The sequence below is a fragment of the Ptychodera flava genome, chromosome 14 (assembly GCF_041260155.1).
Source record: "Ptychodera flava strain L36383 chromosome 14, AS_Pfla_20210202, whole genome shotgun sequence".
Classification (NCBI taxonomy): domain Eukaryota; kingdom Metazoa; phylum Hemichordata; class Enteropneusta; family Ptychoderidae; genus Ptychodera; species Ptychodera flava.
This window is the reverse complement of record NC_091941.1, coordinates 7,755,555-7,777,673: the sequence shown is the minus strand read 5'-3', so window position 1 is coordinate 7,777,673 and position 22,119 is coordinate 7,755,555. Positions and strand designations below refer to the sequence as shown.

The following is a 22,119-nucleotide window of genomic DNA, read 5'->3' as shown; positions in this document are numbered from 1 at the left end:
CCTCTAAATTTTAGGTCAAGGTCAAAAATAAGAAAAATCGGTATATCAGCCTTCAAAACATGTTTTGTGATGATTTTGAGAAATTCATGAAATTTACCTGTTGGCGGCACCTGATTTGTTTATATTTTGCAATTCAATAGAACACAGCGTCACGCGTTGGTTACAGTCCATCTACCGTAGAGGACTATGCCGCCCTCAACGACGGAGAAAATAATCAAGATGGCGGCCTTGTATGTGTTTTGAGTCTTCAGCAGCGTTACAACTTCGCCAGTCGTTTCTGCAGCAAGTATCTTCGTTAGGTTCTGAATGCTCGGCAACATAAAGTCTAAGGTATGTACTCTAGGCAGACATTCCCCAGAACAAGTTGAGATGGTTGTATGGAAGCGACTAGTACCTCGAAATCAACAAAAGGGTGTTTCACGTGTTCTACCTCCATATGCGATATGCGGCTATGGCATGCCAGTCAACTGAACAAGTGTCGCGATCGTTGCAACTGTACTCTCTCCGGATAGTTTGCTTCTGTTCCCTCATAACACGGCTATTTACACTAGTTTCTCGGCGAATTTGCTCTCCTGTTCTTTTAATGAACTGGCCGGGTAAAGTTCTAATCTACGGAACTGCAGTAAGCATGGTAAGTGTGATGCGACACCTACATGCTAATCTAACGTCACATCAACGTTGATATTTGCTGCGATCTGACAACATAAAAGGCTGCGTTCACAAAAAAAGGTGGGGGGGGGGGAGGGGGCTGGAGGAATTCAAGGGGGGATTCGAAAATTTTGGGTGTAGTAGAGGGGGAACTTGAAAATTTTGCTCTACCGATAGGGGGGACTTGAAAATTTTGGTTCCCTTTTGTGTTTACATTTTCCAATTCCAAGTTTTTGTAGGTAATTCAATGAAAAAATGAATACCATTTTTATGTCATCAAAATGTTGTAATGTTAGTAATAATTTACAAAATCTAGAACCATTTTGTCACATTTCATGACTTTTATCTCGAAAAAATCTAAATGTGTGATTTGTCGTAAAAAACAAACTTGAGCCTAGTAACAGAGCAGTCTCAGCTGCAACTGTTATGATTTCTGCAATATTTCTATGCAATATAACAACTACAGTTTCTTGCTGTCTCCCTACAGCATGCTCAAACACACTATTTAGTTTATCGACAAAACCTGTATATATAAATATAAATATGTATTTGGTGATAATTTAATTGGAGTCCAGACTGACAGTCAGTTGTCAGTGATACAAATGCATGGTACACATACATAGGCTGTGATAGCAAGCTGAATACTAGACAATTCAACATGTTGTAGGGAGTAGAACAAGAACGCAGTTGTAAAACTGAACAAAAATATTGCCAAAATTATCAAAGTTAATACAGCTACTGCCTATGGGTAGTGTCACTATCATTAATGCTCTGCTACTGCAGTGTCACTGTCACTGCATACCTGAACAGTGACAGAGATAGCTCTGACTCTGATGTACATGGTAGTTGAAGAAGAGTTTGGGTCAAATGACGCTCATGACAGTGAAAAATACTTGTACACAAGAACAGTCAAGAGAGCAACACATGGAAGAACACATAAATTTTTGAATTCTGCCATATGAGAATAATCAAATATTAAAGAATAAAGATAGCGTCACCGTGCTTGATTTTCTAAATTTTCATTCTTGTTATAAAATGATACAGAAGTAAAACTTTGAACAGTAAAGACTAAAAGAAAAAATATGTGACCAAATGGAATTATTTATTTTTTAACCAAATTTGCAATTATTACACCCAAAATTTCAGAGATTAAAACATTTATTTGATGGAATATTTTAACCTCCCAGTATTGTCAATTTTGAGTAGCATATATGTCGTGTAGTTTTGAAACAAATTTTTGGTAGGTTGCTGTGCAATATGGCAATTAGCCAGAATTCACAATTTGCCTACTCTCTCATGCTTGTCATTTTGTGTGCTCTTCAGCAGGAGCAATTGACCTGGCCAGAGTTGGATTAACTCAAGTTGGCTTTTAGACCAATAAATCTAAAAAATTCACTGATGCATTTAAAGAACTTGCCTTTGACTATACAAAGTGCTAATACAGGTAGTGTTGAACACCTGTGAGCAGAACGGCACAATACATGTTTTTTTTTCTACGCTCACATCCTTTACAAATATGCGGCCTGTGATAGTTGGGGGGGACTTGAAAAATTTTGACCATATAGAGGGGGGGCATTTGAAAATTTTTTAGGGTACTTAGGGAAGGGGATCTGAAAAAAAAATAAGATTTCAATCGAGATTCCTCCAGCCCCCCCCCCCCCCCCAATCGTTATCTGTGAATGCAGCCTAACACATCCAAGGTAGTGGCAAATAGGACTGCGTATCGCAGCAACGTTGATGTGAATGCGCTAAATACAAAACTGGATCATTTCAGAGACTCTGCAATTACAAATCACTGATCAACCATGCGTCATCATTTTGATGAACTTCCTTCACTCCAAGTCTATGTAATTGATACAGGAGGCATACTATAGGCATTCCTCACTTATGGCTGTAGTAGATTGTGACACTGCAATTGAGGTAAATTACATATCTTTTATTAAGGTAATAAAGATGTTAATAATGACAAGATACATCCTGGTTTTTCCTTCGACTATTGGCCTTCCAGGAAAATTTCAGTAACAGTTTTTATTTCTTCCTGTTACACCTGCAGGATATTGTCATTTTTCATCCCGGGCACTAGGTGTTAGCTTTTGCAACAAAGATGAGTGGTGCAAAACGTGCTGCAGCTCCAACTGTGGAGCAGATTAATGCAGACATTTTAACACAGGTAAGTATGAGCTTTATGGCTAAATAAAGTAAATTTGAAATATGTCAGGTCAACTATGCACTGTCAGTTGTATTTACAGACAAGAAACACTTATACAATAACCAAAATGAAATGATTCTTCTATGCAATATATGGGGAAAATCATAAATTTGAATTTACTTTGATGTCAGAGTAAATTAAATCATCTTCTTTCTACTCACGACTGCTATCTTAGAATTTCGCAGATCTTCTTTTCACTGACATTATTATCTTATGTATTGATACAGATCATGTGTATTCAGCAAATTTACTCATTGAAATTTTAATATGAAAGACCAGCTGGCAGTTTTGTTGGTGGATTATTCAGCTGTCTCATTTATCTGTTATTTCAACTAAAGGATTCGGGTAGACTTTAAGTTAAGGCTTTTGGGCACACAGTCCATGTAGCCGACAATGAGATGCAAATGATATGCAGTCAAGGTCTCCTCAACTAACTTTCAGCTGGTTCTTCACTTTCTACTATTTTTTTAGTATTTTTTACAAAGGCACAGACTTATTCTACCTGCAACTTAAAACTGATAGTGATTTTGTAGCTCATTCTTTACTATTTTTCATAGTTTTTGGTAGCCGGTAACACACACTTCGTGTTCGTGTCGGCTACATGGACGATCTGCCGGCTTTTGTCCGAAATTTTCCTAGGTCATGATTACTCCTATTAATGTGAAGAAGTCTGGATGCGAAGAATGAGATGAATATGATGATGTTTTTACTTATTTCAGCTTGCCAGTCATTACTGGGCACCACATAGCAACCTCCCAAGAAAATCCTTTGATTCCAAGGTAAGTATTTTTTTGTCAGTTGTATCATTGTTCAGTTCTTCTTAAAGTTTTTTAATTACCTGAAATGAACACCATCCTCCTGAGATGTATACACTATGTCATATCCACTATTAGTTGCTGAATTGCATAGTCACTTCATACAGACAGAAGTAGATCTATCCAAATATATTTTTACTTAAAACCTGTCACATAGACTTTATAAATTTGGTGGGAAATTTGTATTTGCACTGGCACATTTTGTCGGTCTTCTATAAAATCAATGATGATGACCATATTTTTACAAACAACTACAGGTACTGTAATTGCTGTATGTAACATTTTGTTGGCAGGTTATTGAGGACATATATAGAAAAGAACTGCTTGGCTCAAAGTAAGTAAATACTTTTTTTGCAAAAGTGCAAGTGGAAAGTAATCATTTAATTATTGTGTTTTGATATGTGTTCAGGGATATTGAATTTGAATGTACATGTAAGATGTAAGCTATTGTAAAACCACTCACAGGTGAATATTATATTTGCTATCAAAGTTTTTGTTTGTGTTTTTTCTGATCACAAAAAGTCATTGAATGGTTTGTTATATGGGTCAGTCACAATCAGGGTGCGCTAGATGATTTCATTTGTTATGGACATATATCTGCTATTCAGACTGATATTATATTGCTTATTTGTTTCTAATAAATAGTAATAGTTGTAACTAACTTGGTCACATAAAGAAATATTGCATATATTGTGCAGGTTTGGTTGTACATCCACAAAAATGCCTTTAAAAACTGTAAAAAGTAGCGTTATGCTGTTTCACTTCAAAATATACTTAATTTCAAAATGTTTTTTGGAACACAGTGTTAAAATTGTGGAATTTTTAGCTTACATATGTTATTGCAGAATACCTAACCTTTCTTTCACAAGTTATTTCATGTGATTATGTGCATCGGAACAGAAACTGGTATTTTTACCAAAACTGTAACATCGTTATGTTTTTTGTGTTTTATGACCATAAGTACATATACCTTAAGTTTATATGTAGAAAAATGGGTAAAATATTGTAATATTGAATTTAATTCCAACCTCAACATCCATGGCAAGCATTTTATACACCAAAATTTAAGTAAAATTGCATATTGTATTGTTTTGTGAATAAATGAAAATGGAGATCGTTGTGGTCGGAATTTCTTGTAGCGTCCGTGACACACTCATATCTTAAGGACAACAGGAGTTATAAAAGATCTGATGTCACAGGCCTAAGTGTCAATAGGTGCCTACCTTAAATAAACAAATTATATAATTACGGTCCCTTGCGTTCACTATTAATATACCTAAATATGGAAATGTAGCATCTATGACGGTGTAGCATCCGTGACGGTGTTTACTACATAGTCATAATTAATAACTATTTAAAACATTTTAAAGCAGTTAATCCACTGAAACATATAAATACTAGTGTGTATTGTGTGTACATACATGGAGTTGGGTTACAAAATGTCTTCAAGGCATAAAATTGTAAATTTGCACAAAATTGATTTTTTAAAAAGTAATAAAACACTCAAAAAGTTATGTTCAGCCTCAACTGTAACACTTAGATTGGTGTTTTTTAAGAATGCAGTAATTGTATTGAATATGTTATTAGAATTCTAGTGAAAAGAACAATGAATTCTGTGCTGTATATGCATTTATTATTGTGTATTCCATTTCATTATGTCACGGATGCTACAATAAAATGCAAACATTGTTTTTCAGATTATAAGCCAATCTAAATGTGAAATAACCACCACATTTTATGTAAAGGAAAATGAGGGCAACTCCACACATCGGCTCTACCAGATTTTTTAGTATTACGCTATGGTGAATAAAAGGATCATTGCTTTTATTTTGAGTGGAATACATTGCGAGACACCGGTGAATCGATAGTGCTTTGACCCTAGTCATGTGATCTTGGTCCCGGTAAACCGGTTTGTTGATTGAGTGATTGTCTTAACGGCGTTTCGGAACCAAAAATGGGGTTCCTTCATCAATCACTCTCTTGTTTGTATCCCCTCCGCTTGGTTGTGTGATGAAGTCATCTTCGTCCTCGAGGAGGACAAGCCAGATTCTTTATTGAGAGAGTTAGCCACTATTGACTGACTCTATAGTGAGCGATCTGGTGTGTGGTGTCATATTATAAATAACACGACCCAGCATCGACCGGAGTTTCTGGACGCTTATAAGGATTTTTGTTTTAGGGCATATTTTGAGCGTTGCTAGTGCTCGTTATGTTAACAGTAAATGTTGTACTAATCTGACAACGATTACTTGTTTTAGGCATTTAAATCGATTAACCAAACTTTTGGTTTTGTGTCAATTTTTCATGGACTTTGTAATAGATTTCGGGTCGATATTGGTGCCTGCTTTCCGGTGTTTGAAAAGCATGTTGTGAAAGGCTGTTTTGAGAAATAAATCTTATTTCTCTGTGTTTAGCCATTCCCAGGTTTCATGGTTTCGTAACAATATTTGCTGTAAATGGCCTTTGAAATCGGTTTGGTCTGAGGAGAGTATTGGTTTATTTAATTCATGCTGCCAACTTTGATTACTTATATGGCAGCTCTCTCAGTTTTTGATTTTCTTTGCCAGATGATGTTTTCTGTACTGCTCAGCAATCTTTTCAGTTTGGTTGATTGTAGTACCAATTCGATGACAGATTGCATCTTGGTTTTATACGATAAGTTGTGGCATAAAATGGAGACAAATTCAAAAAAAAAAAATTCAGTTTCCCCGTTGTTAAAACCGCTATCGTGAAACCTTTTAACTGTTTGAGCGATATGGGCAAAGTGTGTTTGAATTAACTCACCGGACTTTTCGGTTGTCGTGTCGGATATTGACGGACTGCCTACTCCTTCACATGTTGGTCAAAGTTACCGGTACATAACGAGCTATGATTTGTAAGAAGGATTTGTTTTAGATGCTTGTTTTATAGACCATGAGGAGTATCGTCAGAAAACGACTCGAGGGTTGATCTCAGAAGTAAGTTCAACTGCAGTGATTTTTTACTCCAACTGATTTTTGCAGTAGTTGCTATACCTTTCTTGTTCAATTAATAAAGAAATTGTCACTGTTTTGACACAATTTTCACGATTTAAATGTTTGATAGAGAAAGGTTTTGGAGAAAAGAGAAACAAAAAACCAGATTGTTAATTGCTTTTTACATTTCAAATTGACCTAACTTTCAAGTTTGATTTTGGTAGCATCCGTGACAAAATTACATGTCATACTAAACAGAAAATATTTTAGAAAGAAGTTCATTTTGATTACACTGAATGGTATTAATATTGTTGCTATAGCATGGTTAATTCTTGACAATAAAACTTTTAAGTACAGCATACCAGCGGAAGGACATAGAGAAGTTGAAAGTCCTATTAAAAAATATGATCAGTATTGTTGTATTTCTCACTAAACTTGAGGTTGTGTTTATTCATGGAAAAATTACGTAAATCATGCCAAGTATAGCTTATTTTAATGCCAATATGCATCTTTTATATTGTATTAACATAAGAAAGCATTAACAAATCATTGTTTAAAATTCTATTATGACATTTGTGTTTCATGTACAACATTTCTGTAGCGTCCGTGACACTTGTTGACCATATAAAACAATGTGCACTGTGGTAAAACTAATGACGTTTGCTTCACCAAATTTTAGGAAGATATGCCCCATACCATAACCTTTCAACATATTATTTAACTGGACAGTTATCATGAACTTGTAATTTTGACCTAAGTGACACACTCTAGCGCACCCTGATTGTGACTGACCCGTATAGCTTTTTATTTTGTAGTGAGAAATAATTTTCTTGCCTTGTCTTGATTTTCACCAGATTTGCCATCAGGAGAGTTATGCTGCTGGAATTCAGTCAGTACCTGGAAAATTATCTCTGGCCAAACTTTCATCCAGAAACAGTGAGTATGATTCTTCATGAATTCATCACACTTTGAATACTTGAGGAAGGCGACATTTTTCCCCTTTTTTGTACATGACAATGTTGCCTCACTCACCACTTTTGTCTGCAAGTCTTGCATGTTTTTGATGACCTGTTTAATGGAAAAATCTAGTTTCCTGAAGTTTTGTTTCAAATATCTTTCATGAGATACAGATTTCATATAATGATTTCAATTCTTCCTTGTTTTTTTTCATTATCTGGGTGCTTCCCATTAACCAAATAATCCTGATGGCGTAATCTTTCATGTTGTAATGTGCATTGCTTTTACACAGGCTTCACAGTCACACTGTTTGAGCATTGCTGTGATGATCAATGAAAAATTCAGAGAAAAAGTACCGGCCTGGCAGGTATGATACATTAGTCTTTGTCTGTTCACATTACTTGAGTGTGAAGGGTCTCTTCCTATACATGTGTTATATGTCACGAACTTTAGCAAAGTCACCATATTTGTTATAATGTCAAACTCTTTTCATTATAAAGCTATGTGCAGTTGTTGGCTGTCGAAAGATAATTGTTTGCAATTCACCCCTTGATGTAACTTCTGTGAAGAAACAAATGACAGCATTATAAAAAAACTTTCTGTCACCTTAAAAGTGGAATGGTACACTTTCCATCATTTCATGCAGTTAGAGTGATGGATTTCATTCCTATCGATGATCATCTTGTTTCAGGTGTTCAAAAATAACCCAGAAAATTTTCCAGCGTTTTTCCGGAAAGTCTTGGTGCTGAGTCTTGCCGATGAGAGCATGATATCAATACGGGAACAAGCATTGCTCTTAACCTTCATTATCCACTGCTTCAATAGCTTGGTGAGTGTCAACATACAGTAGATTGCGTCATTAGGGCAATTTTCTCAACTTAAGCTTTGGCAATACTTTTCTTGCCTGCTGCCTGTGTTGGCTTATTTTGAAGCTTAAATGAAGTTTTCACTATCTTGCTGTGCTGAAAATAGAAAATTTAATATTTCCACATAGAGTCAATGCAGTTTGCATCAGCCATTTTGAATATCAGATGCTAAATATTGAATATCAAAAATAAGTTTTGTCAGGGAAAGTTCAAGATAAAGCATTAAAACTTCAAACTTCCAGTTGGAAATTATGTTTAAAAGTTGAACAGTGCACCCTGTGTAACCAATGCAGAGGTAATCAAACAATCATGTCATTTTCTCATTTTGATGGACTTCTTTCTACAGAACTATTAGGGTTTGTTTAACCAGCTTAAGTGCATAAAGTAATTCTTGTTATCACATATGGAATCCTGCATTACTTTCTGTGAACAATAAAGTTTAACCCACTTTAACCCCATGACTGCCTTGAATGCTTGCAAATGGCACTATAATGAATTACTGTTTACCTTGAGTGCCAGAGAATTCCAGCAGGATTCTATACATATTCACTGTATGTTTATAGCATTTATAGTGTTAGCCAAGGGAGGTGATTGTTGATACTTATGACTTACCTTGTATTTGGACTTTTTCTCTGACAATTTAGGAAGAAGATTTGATTCGAGAACAAGTTCAAAGGTTACTGTCTCTTGCCATGTGGGTGTGCCTTATCCCTGTAAGTTGAAATGACACATCTATGTGTTGTTGGCTTTGTTTTGTGATTCAAAAAGTCAACTTTATAGTTTGTCTTGTTACCATGACTACCGTGAAAGTGATTATTTGTTGAAGTTAGCCTCAGAATAGAGGAATGCTTTTCAAGCAGATTATCATCAAATTTTATGGCTGATTAAAGTGAACAATGTTCACCCGGTTCAACAATGTTCATCTCATCACGTAACATCTGTCTTTGCCCCAACATCATCTGTGTAATTGTATCTACACATTACAGTCTTACAAAAAAAGGAGAATACTTTTGATTTGCCATCAGAGTGAACATCCAAAAACATTTTTTCTGTGTCTAGGGTCGACTGGAACAAGAACTGAAAAGTCATCCAAAGTACAAAAAGTTTTGGGGAATTATCAAGAAGAATGATGCTAAAGCTGATGAAACAACACTGCAAAGGTATGGTGTCATAGGTCATGGTCACCCATAATTCAAAGGGGTTTCTCACCTTTCACCTAATTCTCAACCTATTAGATGAAAACAATATCAAACCAAAACATGGAAGTATGAGAGCTAAAGGTGCATGAGCTGCACCTTTTTGAATTATTTTGATGACTGTACTTTCAAACTTAAATTAGTTCTTGTGAACACAATGAAAGATGCTTAAGTATTGTTAATTGTGGACTGAAACTGCATGTGCAGATTAAAACAAAATAAACAGCAAATTGGTGACCCAGCAAAATATGACCATCTATTTGTAAAGATGCAAAATATGGTAAACATGATTGTGCATGTACGCATTGAAATTTCTGAATGTCTGCCACTTGAACATTGTGTTGGTTGTTTTCTTTATAATGTTGGTGAAAATGGCAGGAAATTCATAATGAAGTAGAAACTGTAAACTTTACTTGTCTATCCTGTTGCAATGAATTTTGTAGTAATGCAGACTACAGAAAAAAACTCTACCTCATTTAATGAGCAGATTATAAATAATATGTAAGAAAATTACTACATGTATTAAAACCAAATTAACGTCATGCTAAGTGTGGTTTGGGCTATTTATGACTATAGCTGTTTCTTCAAAGGGCAGCAGATAGGTCTGTGGAACTTCTTGTGCTGATTAGGAGTAATGCAACTCAAGTATCCCTTCCAGTTTATGTAATGCAAATGATAGGATGAAACCTAATCCTGACAATGACAGGGGTGACAACAAACCATCCTGGACATTCGTAAATTTGTAAATTCCATGATGTGAAAAACTGAAGGAAAGCTTAAAGCGCAGTGGTCGTCGCGCTGCGCATGCTCCTGAGGGGGTCCCCCTGTTGTCAACATATCCAAGAATGCCGCACTATACGTTACGGGTTGATTATAATGTTTGCGATATTGCCGCTTGTTAAAATGGCGGCTGATCTGTCACAAGCATACCAACTTACCAAATCTAGTAATTACACGCTGGATTGAGATCACATTTGATCATGATTTTCTTGAATCAGTTGAATGGGGCTCGGCTACTGTTATCGCTCGAGCAATGGAGCTAAACACTTACCTGTAGTGTAGGCTACGTGTATATGCAAACAGACTATCAATGACCGGGCTGTAGTCTACGACATCGCTAGCAAGAACGAGAGCTTTCATTTCAAGAGGCCCAACAGAGTACAATTGACAATAACGCAAGCTACAGAAATCTACAGCTGTCAGAGCAATGCCCGCTGCAGCAAGAAGCATATGTTCCGTGGTCTGCATGAACGTCCGTGTCAAGAGAACTGGGTATATGGTGCGCTACACTCGGCTGTGGAGAATCCAACTCCACTACGAAATTACCCCGATGGGGGATGCAAACGAGAATTCCGAGCACAGGTATCAAGTCAAGCGAAGGACCTTTCATAGGTCTTCTTGCTATGTGGGGGTTAACTCATTTGAAAGGGGATTCAGACCTACCCGGCAATCAGGAGGTACAACAACGAAGTTTCCGTAGCACCGATAGGCCAACACTAGCTAGCCGTTGGATCACTGCCATGACCGTGCACAGGATCTCTCGATACGTCCCTATGTGTAGCTATACTGTGCAATTTTCCTGCCAAATGCCGCGAAAACCCGCTCGTTTCGTCTATTGTTTCCTGTCATTTGACTATTTCTTGCCACGTATTACTAGAAGAAGTTAGAAATGGTGATCAACAGTGGGTCGTGGGCCAAGTCGTCGCGGGGCCGGTAGGTTGTGGGACCGGATTCTCTTATATCCGTGTACGTCAACGCGGTGACCGTCTCCCTTATCGAAGCAACAGCATCTCCGTGCCCTGCTCTGGCTTGCCGATCATGCTCTTGAGTGTAATTTTGTGTTAGGCGTTGTGCTTGTTGCTACATGTAGTCTACATATATATACAATGTTGATCATTTTAGTGATGTATTTTTACTGTGCTGTACATAGCATTGTGTACAACCAGCGTGACCGCGCGCGATCAAACCATTTGTTCACTGTGACTGCGTACGTGCAGTAAACTCGGCGACATAATGTGCCGAGTGTAGTGTCTCAATGTTCGTAGCCTTACATTAGTTTATAAATAGAAATACACCACTGAAGTTCGTTTCCGATCTTAATATTTTACTATTGCATGATGTTGAGTCTTACAAAGGCGTTACACTCTCTTTCATCTATCATCAAACGCCCAACTTCATGTGAATGTTGATCAGGGTTCGTATGGTCCTGGAAAACCCTGGAATTTTATTTTAGCCCTGGAAAACCTGGAAAACCCTGGAAAAATGTGATTTAGCCCTGGAAAACCCTGGAAATGAAGATACTGGAGACTGATGTAGTTGAACTTAACAAATCTGATAATAAATATTCCAAGAAAGCTGAATCTACAGGGAAATGTCTTTTGTTCGCAAAGTTAAATAGTCTTAGGAGTGCAGATTCTAAGACTGCAAAAGAGAAAAACAAACTGAAATACAATCAGTAGCTATACAGTTAGAAGAAAAAGTCAGGAATTAAAGCAGTAGATAGGTACGGTGTGTCGATAGAAGTCGAGTATAAATTTGTTTTCATGATCAAGAGCGCTGGAAAATCACTTGATTTTAGTTGAAATAGCCCTGGAAAACTGGTCAAAAAACCCTGGAAAGCCCTTGAATTTTATTTGTCCAAAGGTGTTCGAACCCTGGTTGATACATCTCATGAATTCATCAGTGTGTTTCCTTGGAAACTTCATGAGTTGATAAGGAACTTCCTCAGAGAGTTCGCCGCCTCAACGATGTAATTAATAATATTGCTACAGACTTGCCAGACAAGTCGGCGCCAACAAATAAAACTTGCTGGGGCATACAACGCGCGTGCGCCACATTTATTTTCGTTTTTAGAATCAACATCGCGCTAGTTCATTTCCTCACCCCGGCACAAATGTATACGTGCGTGTAGTGACGATACTATGAATGATGACGGTCCCATTTTCAAATGTTACCACATTCTCTCGCAAAGAAACGACAAGCACCGGGAGTAATGTTTGCTATGGCATTAGCGGTTGCTAGTTCAGTGAACCTGTAGGCAAAATCTTGATTAGATCTCAGCTCGCTCTTTATATAGTTGAAACACGGCTCGCAAGCGTTGAACTGGGGATTATATGGTGGCTGGTAAATCAGTCGAACCCCTCTCGCCTGCAATATGTTACGTGCAGAGAAAACGAACAAAAGGGTGAACTCAGCAGTTAACGTTTAAACAAAATTATTACGAAAATAAAACTAATTGCTAAGTTAGGGACAGAGTACAAGCTTTAAAGTGTACAGACTACTTATCTCAGCTGGGACGGCAAAGCTCCAGTCTCAGAGTTGTAACAGTCAGTTGGATGAATGAACAGTCCTTTGGCTTGCAGGCTTGAAGTTGCACAAAGTCCACAGTATAAATCCAGCGTTGGCAGAGAAGGTCTTGAAAAGTCTTGAGAATGACTACTGCTGGAGTTTAGTAACACACAAGAGACACGATCCAAAAGTCTGACTGGAAGCTGTGCACGTCCCTTTTATAAAGGCATATAAGAACAATCTAGAACTTTTATTGACATGCTAATTACTGTTCTAAAATTATCTCCCTTACACAACTAATCAACTTTCCAGAACATTCCAAACATGACTAATTGAACTCAGGTCATGATGAGTGTGGGGGAAATGACCTACATAACACACCCCCTCTTCAAAAAAGAAAATTTTTCAAAGAAAAATCTTTCTTTTACAAATGTAATCTTGAAAAGGATTTAAGTACTCAAATTTTGTTTTACTCTAAAGTAAAATTTCTTGAAAGTGAACAACAATAAACTCTAAATACGAGAGAGACAGTCTGCAATTAAATTGTCTCTGCCTTTGATATGTCTAATGTCAAGATTAAACTCCTGTAACATTAAACTCCATCTTAGCAATCTCTGATTTTTGCCTTTAAATTTCTGCAGAAAAACAAGAGGGTTGTGATCAATATAAACCACTATTGGCTGATTTGAAGAAGTAACATAAACTTCAAAATGCTGTAAAGCTAATATCAAAGATAAACACTCTTTTTCAATTGTAGAGTAGTTTCTCTGGGATTTGTTAAATTTGCGTGAAAAATAGCAAACAGGATGATCTATACCATGACTATCCTCTTGCAATAAAACAGCACCAGCAGCCGTATCACTAGCATCTACAGCTAATTTGAATGGCAAAGTGAAATCTGGTGCAGACAACACTGGGGCACTTTGCAGTATGGCTTTAAGTGTATCAAATGCCTGTTGGCATTGCTCTGACCAAACAAACTTTACTTTCTTTTTAAGTAAGTTAGTCAAAGGCTCAGTAATTGTGGAGAAATTTGGACAGAATTTTCTGTAGTAACCAGCCATACCGAGAAAGCGCATCAGTTGTCGTTTGCAGTTTGGTATGGAAAAACTTGAAATGGCACTGATTTTGGCATCAACAGGTTTTACCTCACCCTGTCCTACAGTATGTCCGAGGTAAGTTACCCTAGCCCAACCAAACTCAGATTTGGCAAGGTTGACAGTCAACATTGCTTTGCTCAGTCTCTCAAAGAACTTCCGCATGAGCTTGATGTGTTCCTCCCAGGTGTCACTATACAGGACGACGTCGTCAACGTAGGCTGCACACCCGTCTAGCCCAGATATGACGTCGTTGATCATCCGTTGGAACGTTGCCGGAGAGTTCTTCATTCCGAATGGCATCACCTTGTACTGGAACAATCCGTCTGGTGTAACAAAGGCGGATATTTCACGAGCACGATCCGTCAGAGGGACTTGCCAAAATCCCTTCAGTAGGTCAAATTTCGTCACATACTTGGCTTTCCCACTCGGTCGATGCAGTCATCAATCCTCGGGATTGGGAAAGTGTCTGTCTTTGTTAAAGTGTTGACCTTCCTAAAGTCCGTGCACATACGATAACTGTGATCTGATTTGGGAACAAGTATGCACGGCGAACTCCAGTTACTTTTACTGGGTTCAATAAAGTCATTGTCCAGCAGGTATTGACTTCTTCCTGGAGATATTTTGCTTTTGTTGGATTCAGTCTGTATGGATGTTGTTTTACAGGCCTACTGTCCCCAACATCAACGTCGTGATAGATGACGTTTGTCCTCGTTGGAACATCTTGAAACAGGTGTTTATATTCGTGGAGCAGTTCTTTCACCTGTTGTTGTTGTTCTGGCTGGAGGTGTGCCAACTTTGTAGACTCCAGCTTCTCCAGGATTTCTGAGTTCTGAAGCTTGACCGAGCCCAGCTTTGAGTTTAGAGTATTTTCACTCAAGTCAGTTTCAGTATCACTATCTTCATAATGGCTTGAACTGACTGCACTGACAGGCTGAGTTATAGTAGGATTATCCTATCCAAATATGGCTTAAGCATATTTATGTGACATAGCTGTTTTTGTTTTCGCCTGTCAGGTGTTATTATGATGTAATTTAAATCACTTAATTTCTTATCAATTAGGTATGGCCCAAAGTAACGAGCATGGAGTGGTTTGCCAGGAATTGGAAGTAGAACAAGAACTTTTTGACCTGGTTTAAACTTCCGTTTTGAAGTGCTTTTATCATATTTGGTTTTCATTGACTGCTGAGATGACTCAGATTTTCTCTGGCTAATTCACATGCTTTAGAGAGTTTTGTACGAAAATCTGACACATATTGCAAAATATTCAGACAATCATCATCGTCTGATAGGAATTTCTCTTTAACGAGCTTAAGTGGGCCACGGACTGTATGTCCAAATACAAGCTCAAATGGGCTAAAACCAAGAGACTCTTGAATTGACTCTCTAACAGCAAAGAGCAGAAAATGAATTCCTTCATCCCACTGCTTCTCTGTGTCAAAACAGTAGGTCCTAATCATGTTTTTCAAAGTTTGATGAAATCGCTCAAGAGCACCCTGACTTTCTGGATGATAGGCGGATGACCTATACTGTTTAATGCCTAGCTGATCCATTACTTGTTGAAAAATACCAGACATAAAGTTGGAGCCTTGATCGGACTGGACACATTTAGGGAGGCCAAATAAAGTGAAAAATTTGACTAAAGCTCTCACTATAGTCTTTGTCTTTATATTTCTCAGTGGTATGGCTTCTGGGAACCGAGTTGATGTACACATTATTGTCAGCATGTACTCATTTCCTGATCTTGTTTTGGTAAGGGCCCAACACAGTCTATTAGAATCCTACTAAATGGTTCTTGAAATGCAGGAATTGGCTGTAAAGGGGCCTTTGGAATGGTCTGATTCGGCTTTCCTACCATCTGACATGTGTGACAAGTTTTACAGAAATGTGTTACATCCTGCCTGAGATTAGGCCAATAAAAGTGACTGAGAATTTTATGATAAGTTTTCCTGACTCCTAAGTGACCAGCCCAGGGCGTTTCATGGGCCAGGCGCAATATTTCAGCACGATAGGGCTTTGGAAACCACAATTTGATGTTTTATAGCCCAGTCGTCATCAACCAAGACATCTGGAGGTCTCCATTTACGCATGAGAATACCAGATTTTGTATAATAGGAAACAGAGCTATCTGAAGTTTATCTTCATCATCTACCCTGTCAAACAAAGACAAAATATCTGGGTCTTTGTGTTGTTCTGCAATGAGATTTGATCTAGAAAATGTCTGACTTTGGTCAGCAGAAGTTTTACTGGAAGTTTCAAATCCACGAGGGATAACGGAATGATCCGTGTCAAACACCTGACTGAGAAAGGTGTCATTTAAGTCAACATCTGTGACATTATTTTTGAGAGTATTTTGATTCTCAGAAGTTTTCTTTGACATGGCTCGAGTAATAGCACATGAAGGGAAAAGGCCGGGAATGTCTTCCTCTATTGGCTCTGGATTTTGATCTAAACTAGGATTATCAGTCACAAGTGGATTAGTAATGACCTTGTCCCCAGCAAGGTCGTTTCCGAGAAGAAGGTGAATCCCTTCAAAAGGCAAAAAAGGCCTAATACCTAAAGCCACAGGTCCAGAAACAAAGTCCGAAGACAAATAGACATTATGGAGAGGAACAGGAATGTAGTCATTGCAATCTACCCCCTTAATAAGAACTTTAGAACCTGAAAATGACTTTTCAGAAAACGGCAGGGTATCTGCCAACAAAAGAGACTGGGAAGCCCCGGTATCTCTTAAAATTTTGACAGGGGTAGCGGAGAGAAATCACTAGAAAGTGATATAAAACCATTATGAATAAATGGCTCGAAAATACCCATAATGCTATCTGAGAAGAATTGACCTTGACCTCATTAATTGGGGATAAGAGGGGTTAACCTCAGAAAATGTGTTGCACACATTATTAGACTCTAATGAGTTGATGAAGAAATAAAGCCGTGGGCTTAGATCCACTTTGACCACTTTGACCTTCACGTTTTCTTTTCAATTTGAAACAATCTGACATTAAATGGCCGTCTTTCTTACAATAATTACAAGAAAGTGTACCAAACTGTTTGTCAGAAGGAGATTGAGACTTGGGATCTGATGATGTGGGAGTGTTACTTGAACTGTGTGAACTGCTGTCATTTGATTTCCTACTCTCCTTTGAGAAATTCTTGGATGAAAAGGAGGAGTTAAATTTACCTGCATTGTTTCTGTATGAAAAGGACTGGGATGGTTTGCTGAGAAATGAAGATTTGTGGGTCAATGAATAATCATCGGCCAAACGTGCAGCAACCTCCAATGTATCTGCCTTTTGTTCATTGATAAACGTCTTGATGTCACTCCGGATGCACCTTTTAATTCCTCAATCAAAACGAGCTGTCGTAATTTGTCATAATTCTGACTGACCTTTTCAGAAGAGCACCAACGGTCAAACAGTTGTTCTTTTGTTCGAGCAAATTCAACATAAGTTTGATCCTTCACCTTCTCACAATCCCTAAATTTCTGACGGTAAGCTTCAGGCACCAACTCATAACCCTTGAGAATTAATTCCTTCACAGAATCATAATCTGAAGCCTGCTCTACTGACAACTGAATGTAAATTTCTCTGGCTTTACCCACCAAAGCACTCTGCAAAAGCATAGACCAGGACTCCTTAGGCCAATTCAGACTCTGAGCAATTTTCTCAAAATGGAGAAAATATTTATCAACATCCTTTTCTTGGAAAGGGGGAACTAACCTGAAATGCTTAGTGATGTCAAAATTGTCTGAAGGGAAGAATTTTCCTGACTTTCCAAGCTCTAAACGTCTCATTTCTAACTGCAGTCGGTGTTCAGCTAATTCTCTTTCCTTTTCTTTTTCCTCTCTTTCTTTCTCCCTTTGTCTTTCTTCCATTTGCAATTCTTTTTCTTTCATTTCCAATTCCCTCTCTTTCTGTCTTTCTTCCATTTCTAATCTTTCCTGCCTTTCTTTTTCTTTCTGTCTTTCTTCCATTTGCAATTCTTTTCTTTCATTTGTAATTGCATTTGTATTTTTTCTTTTTCTAATGCCAATTTTTTAAGCTCCAAATCTGCCTGAATTTCTAATTCTAATTTTTTGAGTTCGAAGGAAGACTCAGGCTCATAATCTTTTAAGGCAGACTCTTCAAAATGGCCAGAATTAACTAAATGTTTTGCAATCTTGAATTGAATTTCTCGCTTGCGCATAGATCTTTTGACATCTACTTTAAGGAAATTGGCCAGTGCAATGAGGTTGTCCTTTTTGAGGGAATCAAATGCGTCCTGATCAAGGTCATCCATAAATTTGTCTGGCTTGAATTCCGCCATGATTGATTTCGCTGAGTTCACAGTATACAGTAGTTTTGAAAGGGCAGGCAAAATGTTGTCAAACGGCTCAAAATATTCGTCTCCCGGACGAGCCCCCAATTTGTTACGTGCAGAGAAAACGAACAAAAGGGTGAACTCAGCAGTTAACGTTTAAACAAAATTTATTACGAAAATAAAACTAATTGCTAAGTTAGGGACAGAGTACAAGCTTTAAAGTGTACAGACTACTTATCTCAGCTGGGACGGCAAAGCTCCAGTCTCAGAGTTGTAACAGTCAGTTGGATGAATGAACAGTCCTTTGGCTTGCAGGCTTGAAGTTGCACAAAGTCCACAGTATAAATCCAGCGTTGGCAGAGAAGGTCTTGAAAAGTCTTGAGAATGACTACTGCTGGAGTTTAGTAACACACAAGAGACACGATCCCAAAAGTCTGACTGGAAGCTGTGCACGTCCCTTTTATAAAGGCATATAAGAACAATCTAGAACTTTTATTGACATGCTAATTACTGTTCTAAAATTATCTCCCTTACACAACTAATCAACTTTCCAGAACATTCCAAACATGACTAATTGAACTCAGGTCATGATGAGTGTGGGGGAAATGACCTACATAACAAATAGTCGTTGGAGATTTTGCTCAACATATCGGGCGTGGTGGAAACCGCAATTATCCATAATTACACAGTTACCGACGGCCAAACACGGATTTCCAAAATTATCCGTAACTCGAACAGCCTCATCGAAAAAGTTCAATAACTCCAACCCGTTTGATGGTCCAACGATCACATTGGAATGATCAACACCCGTAGCACTGACAAGGAGGTTGATCGTGTACGTAGCGTTCGATGCATGGCGTTGTATTTCAATTCCAGGGCTCGACGCAAGGTCAAATCATCCACTAGCCCGAAGGACTAGTAGCAGTTCATTTTTAGTAGTCCTAAATGAAATCTACTAGTCCTGCTCAAGCAAAGCCAAATGTTGCTCTCATGTTGTAAAGAGGTGTACGGTATATGACCATTCTCATATTTTTTGTCGCAAAGGTTTTTAAACCCAATAACTAACTTTCATGTGAGACTAGCACATTTGCTTACTGCAAAATGTTTAACTTTGAATCATATATAAACCACAAAATAACCTGAATGAAATGTCCTTTGTAGGAGGAGAGGTCATGAAAATAGCCTATTACCATCAAGAATAAAATCAGACGTAGGAATGAATTTGTTGGAAAATTCTTCATACCTCAGGTAGTGCGCCATTAATTTGCAAAGAACATGTTTGTTCATGGTGGGGACAGATTTGTTTCTCCAGAACTGAAATTCGTACAGCCATTCACAAATGTTCCTGTGGAGTGCCTTCATATTTTTGACATATATCACATTTTAAAATTGACCAGCTTGTGGGGAGGACCTCTCATTTGTAATAATGGTTTGTGAAAAATTGTGTTTTTAATAGTAAAAATGTTGCATTTTACCATTTCATGTGTTTGAGTTTTTGCCAGTTACTGGTAACAAAATGTGATTAGCACAAAAATAACCAATGACTCCCAGAAGTGATTGGATACAACAGTCTGATACACCCATTTCATACGTTGTTTTTTCACTACTGTTTTAAGGTTCATTTCACTATTATTGCCCCAATAATTTACACTTTTCCACTAAAATGGCAAAACAATAAGTTGCTAGCACCAAGTAATTATCTGTGAGGAATTCCCTCACCTGTACAAGCAGTAGCAACTTGCCATAGCACTGTTTTGGCAAGCTAGATGGCTCTTTTTAAGATCAGCTTCAATCAAGCTAGGGGGTCTTGACTATATATGGAGGTCAGCATGTGGAGGCATTCTAAAGCAGGGTCAAGCTGGCTACGAACTATCGGAGGTGTTGTTTGGGAATGCCCCTGAAGAAATCTTGAGAAAAATCTTCTTTGAAAGGCAAGGATACAGTGTTTGAACGAAATTTTGGGGTTGCTCACGTTTTTAGGCGAAGTGATGAGCTTCAAGCAAACCAAAATACACGACGTGCAGACAATTCCGTTTGATGCTCAGCGTTGAGCCGTGTTTCCCGGGGCCATACTGGCATGTACAGTACAATTTGATTCTCCGTAGCAGGTAAACTGTTTCATTTTAAGTTGGTGATCAATAAAGTTTGCTTCACGGTTTCACTGTCCAATTTGTTTGGGTAAAAGTTAGTTTATTTTTATATAAAATGATCGAGGCTTGGTTCATTCTTTTCGTATGAGTGGCCCGGCGTCCCATTAGTTTTGTAGCGATAAACTTTCCAGGACAACTACGGAACTTGAAAATTGCACTAGTCCGCAGGACTACCTCCGAAGACATTTTTACTAGTCCTCTTGAAAATTTACTAGCCTCGGGCTAGTGGGCTAGCGCTTATGTCGAGCCCTGAATTGCCGGTGTGCCGATTTCTGAGTGTCCAAAACGACGATTTTCTGTAGTTCTTATCACCGAAGACTCGTCAAACCAATGAATTTGATTTATATTGTAATCTGAAACAGTTTCTATGAACTCCAGTGTATATTGTTCGATAGCTGGAGTCATCGATTCGGCAGCAAGACTTGAAGTTGATAATGATATTTTCTTTCGACTCATGGTCAGGCATTCGGTTATCGCTCGGTGGATTGTCACCAGCGATGGTACATTTTCAACCGTACACACGTTATCATCAAGAAGTTTCCTTCTGATTTCGTGCAAGTAAATACTTGGCTGCCGCCTTTTGTAGAACTCGATATGTTGGAGAACATTGTCGACAACTTTGGTACGTTCTCGTGCTGGTCTATCACGAGCTGTAAGGGAACCTGTTCTCTCGTATTTGCAGCAGATACTGTGCGCTGTTGATTTAGACACTCCGGTCGTCGATGCAATTTCACCATAAGAAACGCCTTTCAAGTGAAGCTCAAAGATGCGTCTTCGCGTCAGAAATGGTGTCGGAAAACCACGTTGCATTTTGTCTGTGGAAGTGTGTACTATGCACGGCAGTTGTACATTGTAGCAACCTTCAACTTTGCTGCCAAACTATTTTTGTAACCGCGATCTATTATTTGCATTTTAGTTGTCGTAATTTAATGAAATTCACGCATACATTTTACCGGGCTAAAACTTCAGTTTTATTAATCACACTGCTTCATATCGCCCATCGTTTTTGAACAATTCACACAAATTGCCAATGTAGGCTAAAGGTGTGATTCACGTAGCTAGGAATATGACGCTCACATCAGTCGTTTGCGTACAGTGTATCTTACGTTTACATAAACTTGTCGCCAGCGCGGCACGGCGCGACGGCGGCTGAAATCTTCCTAGGAAGTTCCTTAGCAACTCATGAAGTTTCAAAGGAAACACACTGATGAATTCATGAGATGTATCAACATTCACATGAAGTTGGGCGTTCGATGATAGATGAAAAAGAGTGTAACAAAGTGGGGGACCACTCCCCTCTCACTCAGATTGAAGTTGAGAAGACTTATGTTTACAAAAATTCATGTTTATCAACACAAAAAATCACGCACGCGCAGCGCGACGACCACTGCGCTTTAAGTGTATGTAACTCTATTTAATGTTATTCACTTTCTTAAACATTTGTGAATATAACTTCTCATTTTCCATATCTACAGGTTGGATTTTGAAAGAACATTCATGGCTCGGTTGATTGATCATTTTTTTACCGTACTGAACTCCATACCAGAAACTGGTAAGTAGACAGGATATATGCCTTCACTCTCTTGAGGATACACATGCAAACCTGCAAAACTTATCGGGACACATTTTGTTCTGAATAGAGA

The 22,119-nt window shown here is 38.1% G+C and overlaps 1 protein-coding gene across 2 annotated transcripts in view; it reads left to right on the top strand.

Annotated features, from left to right (window-relative positions):
• The first annotated feature begins 204 nt into the window (after nt 1–204).
• LOC139149165 (RNA helicase aquarius-like) overlaps nt 205–22,119 on the top strand; it is a 41,353-nt gene continuing 19,438 nt past the window's right edge. The window contains exons 1-10 of one of the 2 annotated variants that reach the window (XM_070720737.1): nt 205–330; nt 2,702–2,818; nt 3,577–3,636; nt 3,966–4,006; nt 7,481–7,562; nt 7,876–7,950; nt 8,275–8,412; nt 9,094–9,162; nt 9,509–9,609; nt 21,952–22,028. In XM_070720737.1, coding sequence (XP_070576838.1) covers nt 2,753–2,818; nt 3,577–3,636; nt 3,966–4,006; nt 7,481–7,562; nt 7,876–7,950; nt 8,275–8,412; nt 9,094–9,162; nt 9,509–9,609; nt 21,952–22,028 — 709 coding nt within the window. In that variant the 5' untranslated portion in view covers nt 205–330; nt 2,702–2,752. Of the gene's footprint in view, nt 730–2,508; nt 3,241–3,496; nt 3,637–3,965; nt 4,007–7,480; nt 7,563–7,875; nt 7,951–8,274; nt 8,413–9,093; nt 9,163–9,508; nt 9,610–21,951; nt 22,029–22,119 lie in introns of both variants that reach the window. The other variant, XM_070720739.1, reaches the window with a different exon arrangement.